The 12,928-nt window shown below is 43.4% G+C and overlaps 1 protein-coding gene across 3 annotated transcripts in view; it reads left to right on the forward strand.

Moving 5' to 3' along the window:
- The first annotated feature begins 2,898 nt into the window (after window positions 1-2,898).
- ADGB (androglobin) overlaps window positions 2,899-12,928 on the forward strand; it is a 235,963-nt gene continuing 225,933 nt past the window's right edge. For all 3 annotated transcript variants that reach the window (XR_012883227.1, XM_075862862.1, XM_075862863.1), the window contains exon 1: window positions 2,899-3,025. Coding sequence is in view for 2 of the 3 variants with exons in the window: in XM_075862862.1 (XP_075718977.1) it covers window positions 2,952-3,025 (74 nt within the window). In the remaining variant the exon portion in view is untranslated. The remainder of the gene's footprint in view (window positions 3,026-12,928) is intronic.

Here is a 12,928-nt window from a genome sequence, read left to right on the forward strand (position 1 = left end):
TGAACAAGGTGGCCCGGTCTAGTAAATCACGTTTTCTTTCACATCATGTGGATGGCCGGGTGCGTGCGCGTCGCTTACTTGTGGAAGAGGTGTCACCAGGATGCACTATGGGTAGAAGACTAGCTGGCGCAGACAGTGTGATACTCTGGGCAATGTTCTGCTGGGAAACGTTGGATCCTGGCATTCATGTGGATGTTACATTGACACGTATCAGCTACCTAAACATTGTTGCAGACAAAGTACACCCCTTCATGGCAACAGTATTCCCTAATGGCAGTGGCCTCTTTCAGCAGGATAATGCGCCCTGCCACACTGCAAAATTGTCCAGGAATGGTTTGAGGAACGTGCCAATGAGATCAAGGCGTTGTCTGGGCTTTTAACCCCTTAGTGACCAGCCCATTTTAGGCCTTAATGACCAAGCTATTTTATTCGTTTTTCTATAGTCGCATTCAAAGAGCTATAACGTTTTTATTTTTTTGTCTACATAGCTGTATGAGGACTTGTTTTTTGCGGGATTAGTTGTGCTTTTTAATAGCACCATTTTTGGGTACATCTAATTTTTATATTAACTTTTATTAACCTTTTTGGGGGGGATTATAAAAAAAACCTGAAATTCTGCCATTGTTCTATGCGTTTTTAAATTGACGCCGTTCACTATGCGACGTAAATAACATGTTACCTTTATTCTATGGGTCGGTACGATTACGGCGATACCACATATGTGGAGGTTTTTTTTATGTTTTACGACTTTTGCACAATAAAAACACTTTTGAACTAAAATGATTTGTTTTTGCATCGTCGCTTTCCAAGAGCCGTAATTTTTTTATTTTTCAATCAATGTAGTGATTTTTTGGACTTGTTTTCTGCGGGACAAGACGTAGTTTTGAATGGTACTGTTTTGGGGTACATGGGACTTATTGATTCATTTTTATTATGACTTTTTTGGGGGGCAATGGAAAAATATTGCAATTTCGCCATAGTTTTTTGCGTTTTTTTTTTACGGTGTTCACTTTGCGGTTTAAATTACATATTAACTTTATTAATGGAGTCATTACGGTCGTGGCGATACCACATATGTGTACTTTTTTTTTTTTTTTACACTTTTACTAAATAAAACCACTTTTTATGGAAAAAAATGGTTTTATTTATTTTTTTACTGTACTTTTTATTAATAATCTTTATTTCACTTTGATGACTGATTTTATTAGTCCCACTATGGGACTTTACTGTGCGATGTTCCGATCGCTGCTATAATGCTCTGGTATACTTCGTATACCAGAGCATTATTGCCTGTCAGTGTAAATCTGACAGGCAATCTGTTAGGACGTGCCTCCGGCGCATCCTAACAGGAATATGTCCAGGGCAGACCTGGGGGCTTTTATCAAGCCCCCGGCTGCCATGACACCCCATCGGAGAACCGCGATTTCATTCGCGGGCCGCCGATGGGTGACAGAGGGAGCGCACTCCCTCTGTAAACAAAGTTAAATGCCGCGGTTAACGGGTTAAACGGCCGCGATCGAAGTAAACTTTGATCGCGGGCGTTGGAGCAGGAGCTCAGCTGTCATCAGACAGCAGAGCCCCGGCTCCTGCCTGCACGGGAGACCCGTGCAGGACTTAGACTAGGCTGACGTGAAAAGGCGTCAGCCTAGCCTAAAGCCCATTAGTGAATCACGTAAAAAGGCGTATTAGTGGTCACTAAGGGGTTAAATACCGCAGATCTCAATCTGATGGAGTATTTGTGGGATGTGCTAGAAAAACAAGTCTGATCCATAAAGAACGTATAGAAACTCCCATGAAAGTGATTATTCTTTGCCCATTAGTAATGGGCATCTTGTATATATATATATATATATATATATATATATATATATATATATATATACATTTTATTTTCTCACTATGCGATTGTTTCTGAGCCTCCGTTTGAGTCCCGCTTGCAGCGTCTTGTGTGCGGCTGGAGGTCAGTTCGTCTATATAAGTCTATGATACTTATATACAGCATTGAACGTGCGTCTAATAGACTTACATTGAGAAACGGAGGGAATTTTGGTGCACATCATATTTAAAATTTGCTCTTTTCACTCCTCTTGCCACTTCTGGAAAAAATGATATCTCAGATCTGGGCCTGCTCATTGCAGTTAGGGTGTGCTCACACGGCTTAGCAAAATACGTCTGAAAATACGGAGGTTATCAGGCGAAAACAGCTCCTGATTTTCAGACGTTTTTGTAGCAACTCGCGTTTTTCGTTGCGTATTTTACGGACGTTATTGGAGCTGTTTTTCAATGGAGTCAATGAAAAACGGCTCCAAAAACGTCCCAAGAAGTGACAGGCACTTGTTTTTCGCGGGCGTCTTTTTACGCGACGCGTAAAATTGCACCTCGTGGGAACAGAACACCGTAAAACTCATTGCAAGCAATGGGCAGATGTTTGTAGGCGTATTAGGGGCATTTTTTCAGGCGTAATTCGAGGTGTAAAACGCCCGAATTACGTCTGAAAACGCTGCGTGTGAACATACCCTTAGAATTCAGACGTTAACCCGCAAATAAAAATAGAGCAAGGCAGAATATACCTGGCAGTTCAGGACATTTTCTATAACACTATAGTTAAACATTATATATGTGTGGATATCAATTTCAGGAGCCGCATTTCAGGGGCGACATTTCATGAGAGACAAAGGGATTGTGGGACAAAAGTAGCAGGGACTGAGTCCTTCCACAAAAGAGTCTCTCGAGAGGTAATGGATGCAGAATAACGGGCCGGGGCCGGGTGAGAGCAGCGCCTGCTGCACATGACGCGGACATCTCTGTGTTGTTGTTTGCACAGTGACGTGACCGGCGAGTTTCAGTGCGCGTCCCCGCTACAAGAACGCGCTGTTCTCGTCTCCTAGCAACCAAAAGACGCGCCGCTTACTGTACAGTTCATAGCAGTAAACTGGTCCGGAGCTAGCACCATGTCCTCTAGACAAGCCAAGAAGAAGGAGTCCGGGCATCGCCTGAACTCAGCAATGGGGCAGACGCCCAGAGAGTGAGTGTGGTGACTGCGGGCAAAGAGGGTGGGGTGCATTTAGGTGCCAATACAAATATCACCCCTGGGGTACTGAATGCCAGAGGGAACTTCCTGGCTCTGAAGAAGCCACAGCAATCAAATTCAATCCCTGGTACAGTACTTGGCTAATGGGCATCACTAGTGTCCACACTGAGCCCCCATATGGTTGTGAAAGGTGTAGACACTATGCTGTGTGCCACTACGTGCCATCGCTCTAATAGAGCTACAGCTGGCACTTCTACACGGGCGGTATATATAATGCCATCTGGAATTACTTGGGAACTACTATAAATCTACTATTTGGCTCTACTATGGAAGATATTTCTCCTCTGTGGCACTTTTGGGTAAATTCGTTAAGTGGCACTAGGTCTCTGACACAATAATCTATATGACACTTTAGTATCGGGACACTTTATGACCATATGATGAAATGTATTGTGGTATGGGTTGCTACAGTATGTGGGCAAGTGATATACACTCTAAAAGGAGGGCATAGTAGAATGACAATGGTGCCCATGGCGGTGCGCTCCAATTCCTGCATCTGCCAACTCATCAGTGTGATGGTATTAAGTGGCACCAGACCAAAATATTTCTATTATATTATATGGAGGGGCCTTTTCCATGATTTGCTATGGGGCGTCCTGATTAATTGTTACGCCCCTGTGTGGTACTACTGTGCGGGGACAATAAGCTGAGTGACAGTATGATGTTCTGTGGTATTTCGGTGTGGGAGCAGAGGCATTACTTGTAGCTCTTGGGATCGAATGCAAAATCTATTACAAGACACCCCAACTATGAAGTGTCACCCCTATAGCTACACCCCTCTGTGTGGGCAATAATCTATGACGTGATAGTATAATGTTGTGTGGGGGCAATAATCTATAAGACAACCTGGAGGTATTATGTTATGTGATACTACTGTCACTGTGTGGGGTAATACTCTGTTACACCTGCCCCTCCCCTTGTAGTCACAGCAGTACCCCTCTCCCTACCCTCAGTTATCACAGCAATGTCTCACAGCAGAGAAGCCTATTACAAGCTGCTGCATATACTTGTGATGGATGGTCAAATTGCTTATGTTCTCTGTATTAAATTACACTATGAATTATCAAGCAGGATGCCGGATTATGAAGATATGTATTCTCCATTCAGTTATGATCTCTTTCTGTTACTGCTTAAATCACAAGGGAATAAGTTATTACTTTGTGTTCTTTTTCATGGCCTTCAATACTGGTAGATAGGAGTCTGGCAAAACGCCTAGACCTAAAATAATCATTATATTTCCAATTAATTCTTTATCTCAGTATTTCATACACATATGTGAAATCATCGTATGGCCTTGTGGAGACCTCCTACATTTTTTATTGTTTGTAGGCCAGGATTTGCAGATGTTAGAAAGATCACGTGACCTCAGTGGGAAGGTACCCTATGACGTATTTTCAGTCTACGTGTAAAATGTTATGATTGGTTGTTCCATGAGAGGTAACACCCTGGTCAGAGGGGACGCCCTGAGGGTATATTAACCTATGTATCTTGATAATAAATGAGAATATTGATTGAGACGACAGATTGCTATTGTCTTTATTGATCTCCCGGTGCACTGTTGATACTTCAATTACCATATTTGAATACCACCTGACAAAGCAGAGGGAGCCCATTAGAGCACCCATCCCAAAAGGTGCTACCTGGAAGGGGTTTCTTCGACAGTTATGGTGCCGAACAGCCCGGGACCTCCTAATGAGAATTTTGTGCAAAGTCCACTAATCTGGAAGGACCTGGGGAGTCACTGAAACCAAAACCGCGCGGTAAGTAACAGACTTTATGTTACACCATTTGTTTCAGCCACTCTGTTAAGTCCCTGGAAACGTACTTTGTATATGTAAGTCTCTACAAAGGGGTCCCGTAATAATCAGGTCCTTTGTCAGGATGGTAGTGTGGTTAAATGGATTTACATGGGGGTGTATGTGACAAGTGTGATGAATGTGTGTGTAGTGTGATGTTGAATACATCTGTGAGAAGACATACATATCAAATTGTTGAAACTGTATGGCTCCCAGCCCAGAAGTAATATCCACTTCATAGAAGACGATATACACTCAGTGCAAGGAGGAGCAATTGTGTCTATATTGAATTTGCACTCAATACCATTACCCAGTACAATACGGAAAACTTTGAATACTGTATTAGAAAATCATTTATATTTTCCTAAATTCATTGCCAGACAGTGATATTGTGTGTAAGGGTCCATAAACCAGTTGTATGCATTGCCAGACTGGTATAAGGTGGGAATCAGTACAGACTGATTTCTAGCACATGATAATCCGGCATATACACTTTGATGTAAAATAACATCCAAGTAATTAAGTCTGTAGTAGTATAACATCAGACCGCTGGATTGAATACCGTTGTAATATAACATCCTGTATTCATTGAATGACCCTGACACTTACCCCAGGTGCCACCTGTGTCGTAGTAATATAACTACCCAAACTAATTACAGTGAAGAACATCGGTATTGGCTCAGACACAGAGCCCCTAAAGAAATCATCACCAACATAGATAACAGGCCCCTAAACTACAACCCACAGAGAGAACGGCTGAGGGGGGAGGATTACATATATGTTACCAAATATAATTTGCATGTGAAACCATTGCAAAGTGCTAGAGGAAAGAGTTTGGGATATATGCTACATCACAGGCTGTATGAACTGAAAGACACACCCCGGCAGCAAGTGTTCTGCATAAGTGAAAGAGACGAAGGGTTTGTAGAAGTTTGAAATGAATGTGACCAACTCCTGCTTGAATCAATGGAAGTTCATGAATGTAGATTGTGTTGAAGGATTTGCTCTTGCAATTTGTGGATTGGCAGCATTTTGTCTGTTCTTGATGTTCAAAACAGTGAGGGATCAGAGAAAAGGATATCCCACTGCTAGAATAGTCTGAAGGAACGACTTTTGATATTGATAGTCTTTCTGAAACTGTAAGATAGATTGTCTGAGATATCTGTCAACAGACTAAGGCCTGTCTGTTTGGAGCTGGGGAGTTTTCCGGAGACTACCCTACGCCCTCTGACCATGGGGTCAGAAAATAGTAAGACAAAAATGCGGGACAGCCCTGAGACGTGGGTCTCTGCCATCAAAATAGTAGAAAGAGCAAAAGGATCTGAGGCTGTGAAGGATTGTAAAAGAATGTTTAAAATGATGGGAGTTGGGTCCTATGGCACATTAGCAGAATGTGATTGGAAAGATTTATGACAAATTGTGTTGGATGGTTGAAAGACAATAACATGGTGGAAAAAGCCCAAATGTGGTATGAGGTAGCACAGAGAGTGAGTAACACAGAACATAAGAGTATGGAAGCAAATCATGGAATAATGTATGATTTATATGACCCTTTAAGTGAAAAGCTCCTCACTAATGTGTTAACCCCTTTACAACTGCCAAACAGCCCCGCAGCAGCAACTGCGCCATCTCCTTATCCTGAAAATAGCAAGAAAGGCAGCTGCTGGACATGTCCACACTGTGGGCAGCAGAACCCCCTCACTGCAGGATATTGTGTCAGTTGTGGTACGCAGCGCCCCACTAGATTGTTTCCGTTAGTATCAAGTATCCATACACACAGGGGACCAAAACCAGTAGATGTAGACGGGCAACCAGTACCTGGGGCAGTAGGGGAAATCCAGTCACATGAAGCCACTGTGTATCGCCCCTGGAGCCCGGCTGATTTACTAGCTGTATGTAACACACTCCCAGACCCACGTAAAACACCAAGCGCTTTCCATAGAAAGCTGCGAGCAGTACATCTAGCTTACCGTGCTACATGGTCAGATATGGAGAGCCTGGTAGAAACAAAGGGAGGGGAAGTGCTCAAAAATCAAATTCAAGCTGCTATTACAAATCCCGTACCAGCAAATAAAACCAATGAGCAATCAGGACTAGAATACCTGAACGCTATGCAGCCCTGGGTAGATGCTACTCAACAGGATCGAACTGATTGTTTAACATCTTGGGAAAATGACATAAAACTGTCAGTCCCTGATTATGCCACAACTTTACAGCAGCAGTGGTTAGATCACGGGTATGAAGAAGGTGATGCAAAAGACTTGCGCCTACTAAAAATAACTTTTATGTCCGGTCTTAAGCCGGCAGTACAAGAAGCTGTTAAAAGATCCCGCCCCGACTGGCGTACATGCCAGTTTAATGATTTAGTGAGCATTGCAAAAGGTGCAGAGTTAGATTTAGCTCCTAAAAGAACTCGTCTCGCCCCGATGCAACAAAAGGGGGGCTATGGAGGAAGAGGCAGGGAACAAAAAGACACTTTGAGAACCCAGAGAAGGGATCTTAGCCAGATTACATGCTGGAACTGTGATAAGAAGGGTCATTATTCAGCCCGATGTCCCTCCCGTCCAGTTGAGCCTCCCAATTCAGGAAACTGGCAACCCTGATGTCTCCCTCTGCCCAGTGCTCCCCCCGACAGGTCCATCATTGATGGTGCCTGTTACTTTACCCACAGGGGAAAATACCTCTTTTCTAGTAGACACAGGGGCAGCCAGAACTGTATTACAAACCAAATATGTACCGGCAGAGTTGTTATCACCAGACTATATAGATTGTGAAGGGGTGGAGGGAACATCATTTCAGTTACAGTTAACAAAACCAATGCGACTGAATATACATGACACACAATCAATTGTCTCCCGTGTGTTAGTGTCACCACACACTCCCTACAATTTATTGGGGACAGATGTACTCAGTGCCCTGGGAGCAGCATTGGACTTTTCTTCTGGCACACCTACATTAACCTCTGCCATTCCAGAGTCCCTGCTATGCAAACTCCTTAGTATGGCAAGTATGCCGGACACTGAAAAAGCCCCCAGTACCCCTCCCCTTTGGTTGGCAGACATCCCAGAAAAACTATGGGCACAAGATAAGATGGATGTAGGAGTTTTAAATGTGCCGCCTGTACAAGTAAATTTAAAACCAGACATGCAGAACCGTCCTGTATGTATAAAGCAATATCCTCTGAGTCCACAGCAAGACGCTGCTATAGAAAAGGATATTAACTCCTTACTGGAAAACAATCTTATAGTGCCCATAATCTCGCCTTTCAACACTCCTCTTTACCCAGTAAAGAAAAAGACACTGCCCGGTCAACCTGTACAGTACCGGATGGTACATGACCTACGGGCTGTGAATGCTGTGACAATAATTAATACACCACAAGTGCCTAACCCACATACATTGCTCAACCAGGTCCCCGGCACTGCAGTCTATTTCACCGTTATAGACTTAGCCAATGCTTTCTTCTCCATCCCGCTGGATAAAGAGTGCCAGCAGTATTTTGCATTTACACATAGGGGAAGACAGTATGCTTGGGTAGTGCTGCCACAGGGTGCCGCAAACTCCCCTGATATCTTCTCACGTACCATGAAAGATATTCTGGACACCTGGCAGCCCCCCAATCAGTCCTCAGTTCTACTACAATATGTAGATGATTTGTTACTTTGTAGTGAGAGTCTGGAGAACAGTGAAACAGATTCTAAATCACTATTAATGTTCCTAGAAGAAGTTGGCTGTAAAGCGAGCAAGCACAAGCTGCAATTATGTGCCAAAACAGTTGTTTTCCTTGGCCACTGTATTTCCCAAGGTATGAAACACTTAACCCCTGACAGGCTGGAAATCATACAGAAACACCCAGTCCCTAGAAACCCTAAACAATTGAGGACTTTCCTGGGTTTAATAGGGTACTGCAGAGCCTGGATCAGGGATGCCTCTGCTATGATGCAACCATTATATGACTGTCTCACCTCTGACCCATTTGTACTGTCACCTGAGGCAATTGACAATTTTCACTCCCTGAAACTGTCACTGACTACAAGGCCAGCACTGGGACTTCCTGACTACAATAAGCCATTTACTCTGTTCTGCCATGAACAGGCAGGCCATGCCTCTGGAGTATTAGCCCAAGATCATGGAGGCAAGATGCGACCACTTGCCTATTACTCCCTTGCTCTGGATCCCATTGTACTAGGATCCCCGACATGCATACGCGCTGTCTCAGCAGCAGCAGCTTTAGTTGATAAAGCAACAGACATTGTACTTCAACATGACATTATTGTGCAAGTCCCACACGCAGTGCAAGAAATGATGAACACAGTCAAGACAAAACACTTATCAGTTGCAAGACTTACTAAAATTGAACTTACCCTTCTGTCCCCTAATGTGACTATCAAACGTTGTGTTGTTCTGAATCCAGCTACACTCCTGCCCCTAGATTCTGAACAAAAGGAGGGAGGAGTGGGGGGACAGGGACATGGACACCCCCTTATTTTTCAACTATCCACTGATGATGAACTATTTAATTTTGAACATGAACATGACTGTCAAAGCCTAGTGGATATGGAATCAAACGGCATAAACAGTATATTTGATGTTGCTCTGATTAACCCTGATGCTGAGTATTTTGTAGATGGATCTCGATATTGGAGCGAAGACAAAGGACATTTCCTCACCGGGTATGCAGTGGTCCACAATGGTAAGGCCGTCATACAACAGTCCCTACCCTCCAGCAGCTCAGCTCAGGAGGCAGAGCTAAAAGCACTCGCTGAGGCGTGTAAATTGGGTAAGGGACAGCGTGTCAACATATACACTGACTCCAGATATGCCTTTGGAGTTGCACATGACTTTGGGACAATATGGAGAGCCAGAGGGTTCTTGACCTCGGCAGGTAAACCTATAAAGAATGCAAAAGCAGTAGAAGAACTTTTAGAATCACTGCACATGCCAGACCAAGCAGCTATAGTCAAAGTACAGGCACACACTAATAACAGTGATCTCCTATCAAAAGGGAATGAGGCTGCGGATGCAGCGGCAAAGGACGCTGCTGCTCTCCCTCTGATGATTGTGAAGCCTGTTTTACAACCCATCACAGAGACCCTGTTGCGTGCTTTCCAGGACCAAGCACCCCCTCAAGAGCAAGCAGAATGGGAGGAGAGAGGTGCAGCAATAGGTCTAGGACAGTTGAGGCATCTTAATTCTAAGGTTTGCCTACCAAGAGCACTGTATCCAATGATGTGTGCCCTAGCCCATGGGAAAACACACTGTTCAAAGGGAGCTATGAGCCAGCTAGTGTTACAGACATGGCATGCTCCTGGTTTTCAAAATGCAGCAGCCAAATATACAGAGGGCTGCATGACATGTGCACAACACAACCCTGGTAAAACCACCAAAACACCAGCTAAACACACTCCTAAGTCCTACTACCCCTTTCAGCGATTACAGGTGGACTACATACAACTACCTAAGGTGGGAATTTATCAATATGTACTTGTTTGCACTGATTTATTTTCAGGATGGCCAGAAGCTTTTCCAGTGGCTAAAGCAAATGCAGATACCACAGCAAAGAAACTGATAGCTGAGGTAGTGTGCCGCTATGGAGTACCAGAGACAATTGAAAGTGACAGAGGTACTCACTTTACCCAAGAACTATTGAGGAACATATTAAAAAGCCTTGGGATAGAACAAGCATTTCACACTCCCTATCACCCACAAAGCAGTGGTAAGGTAGAAAGACTAAATGGAACTTTGAAATTAAAAATCCAGAAGGCCATGAATGAAACTTCTTTACCGTGGACACAATGTCTACCCCTGGCTTTATACTCTGTAAGAACCACACCAAGAGGGAAGGATAAACTTTCTCCCTATGAAATATTGTTTGGAAATATGCCAAAGACAGGACTGTATTTTCCTCAGCAGTTACAAAAGCATTATGACAATATGACCACGTACTTGGCTGCCCTACACAAACAACTGGAGAGGACACACAAACTAATCCTTTCTTCTATTCCAGATCCAAACTTTCTTTCAGGTACCCACTCACTACAACCTGGAGACTGGGTGGTAACAAAGATACACAACAGGAGCAGTCTGGAGCCAAGGTACAGCCAACCAGTAGAAGTACAGCTGGTCACCGCCACATCAGTGAAGCTCCAAGGACGAGCCAATTGGATACATGCAAGCCATTGCAAAAAGGTTATCAGCCCAGATGACGTCGCCTCGATCGATGATGTTGCCCTTGGCAGGGTTGGTGTTGATGTTGCCCCTCGTGGGGACGATGACTCAAGTTCTCAAGGAGGAAGTGGACAATAAATTCATAAAACATCATCAAATTATAACAGCATTAACAAACTTATCTGATTGTTGGATATGTACACACAGTCCCATAAGCTCAAAATCCATGCCATACATGGCTGTGCCCCTTAGTGAGAAAGAACTTCTTAACACTACATGTTGGGATCCCTCAAAGGTAAAGGATAACACAAAAAGGTATACATGGTCTAATACCAGTGTGCCCTTACCCATAGCAGGATGGATGGAGGATCCCTGGTGGCAGGTAAATCTAACCCTGATACCTGGTAAGGCACTGATTCTCACACAAATGGAAAATGGGTCTCTAAAAATGTCACTAAAACACTGACACTAGGTGAGATCCCCATAAAAGGTATAAAGATAAGCTTCAATAAAACCCAACAGACCTCAGATGTATTTAAACCAAGTCTGGTAGAACGGTACATACATAATGGTAGTTGGGAATACGGCCATTTCTTCCCTTCAGGAAGTAAGACTGATTGTAAACGTTATCCAGGGTATATGCAAGAAACAGACTTACAAGGGAATGAAACTATGTATTGTGGATGCACAGGAGTATACCAGGGGTCTTTGGGAACAAATTGTCCTTGGTGTGTATTACAACAGTCTTTTCCCCTAGTTCATTTTGCTCACATGTTAACCCTAGGAAGTATGCAATGGTTTGACCTTCCCCATGATATATATATAGTGTGCGGACACAATGCATATAAATGGATCCCGCAGACTACCACAGGTACCTGTACCCTAGCTAGGTTACAGTCTGCTACCTGGACATGGGACAAGGATGCACTTCCTTATGATAAAGTACCAAAACATATGCTGTACAAAAGGGAGGGAAAGCAAAAAGCCCACCCATTGGTACACTTACCTTGGCACACCAAGTTAGGATATGCTCTATCCATCTTTGGAGGACCAATTAGAAATGCACATAACATAGAAAAACTAGCAGAGTTGTTTGACAATATTACCGAATTAATATTTGATGCTTTAAATGTATCTTCAGTACTTACCCGACAGCTTATTACTGTTACTAACCAACATACACTTGTACTAGATTACTTAACTGCAAGTCAAGGGGGTATGTGCCAGATAGTGGGTCCTGCATGCTGTCATTATATAGATCCCCAAGGGACAGTACAGATTAAACATGATATTGAACAAGCAAAGCAATTAAAGGAGGAATTTAGGAAAGCCAATTCTGAAGAGGATTGGAACCTAGATTGGCCAGACTGGTTGTCATGGCTGAACCCGGCCTCATGGTTCAAAGGCATTGGAGGATGGGCTGCAGGACTTATGCAAGGCGCTTTACATATATTACTCATAATATTGATTATATATGTTTTTGTTAAATTAGTAGCATGTCTGATACCTATGCTATGTAAGAAGGCTAAGAAAATTGTCTATCATAAGCCGAAACCTTTAAATCAACAATACCCTATGTCACAGGGATTTTATGCACAAGGCCAGAACCTGGTGAATGGGTGAACACCCCACCATGTAACACTAAGTGTGTTCATTTATTAAAGCTTTGCCATTTATATCTTATATACATGTTAGGACTTTTATACAGGGCATGTTGTTATTGTTATCACCATAAAAAATATTGACAAAGGTAGAGTCCAACAAATCCGAGCAGCTGTGCAGACGAGCAACTACGGGACTTGTCAACGCACTGACGGGACCCTATACCCAAACCTGAACTCGGTGATCGCATTATATTATTGGTAGTGGCCCT

This window comes from Rhinoderma darwinii, chromosome 4 (genome assembly GCF_050947455.1).
Source record: "Rhinoderma darwinii isolate aRhiDar2 chromosome 4, aRhiDar2.hap1, whole genome shotgun sequence".
NCBI lineage: Eukaryota > Metazoa > Chordata > Amphibia > Anura > Rhinodermatidae > Rhinoderma > Rhinoderma darwinii.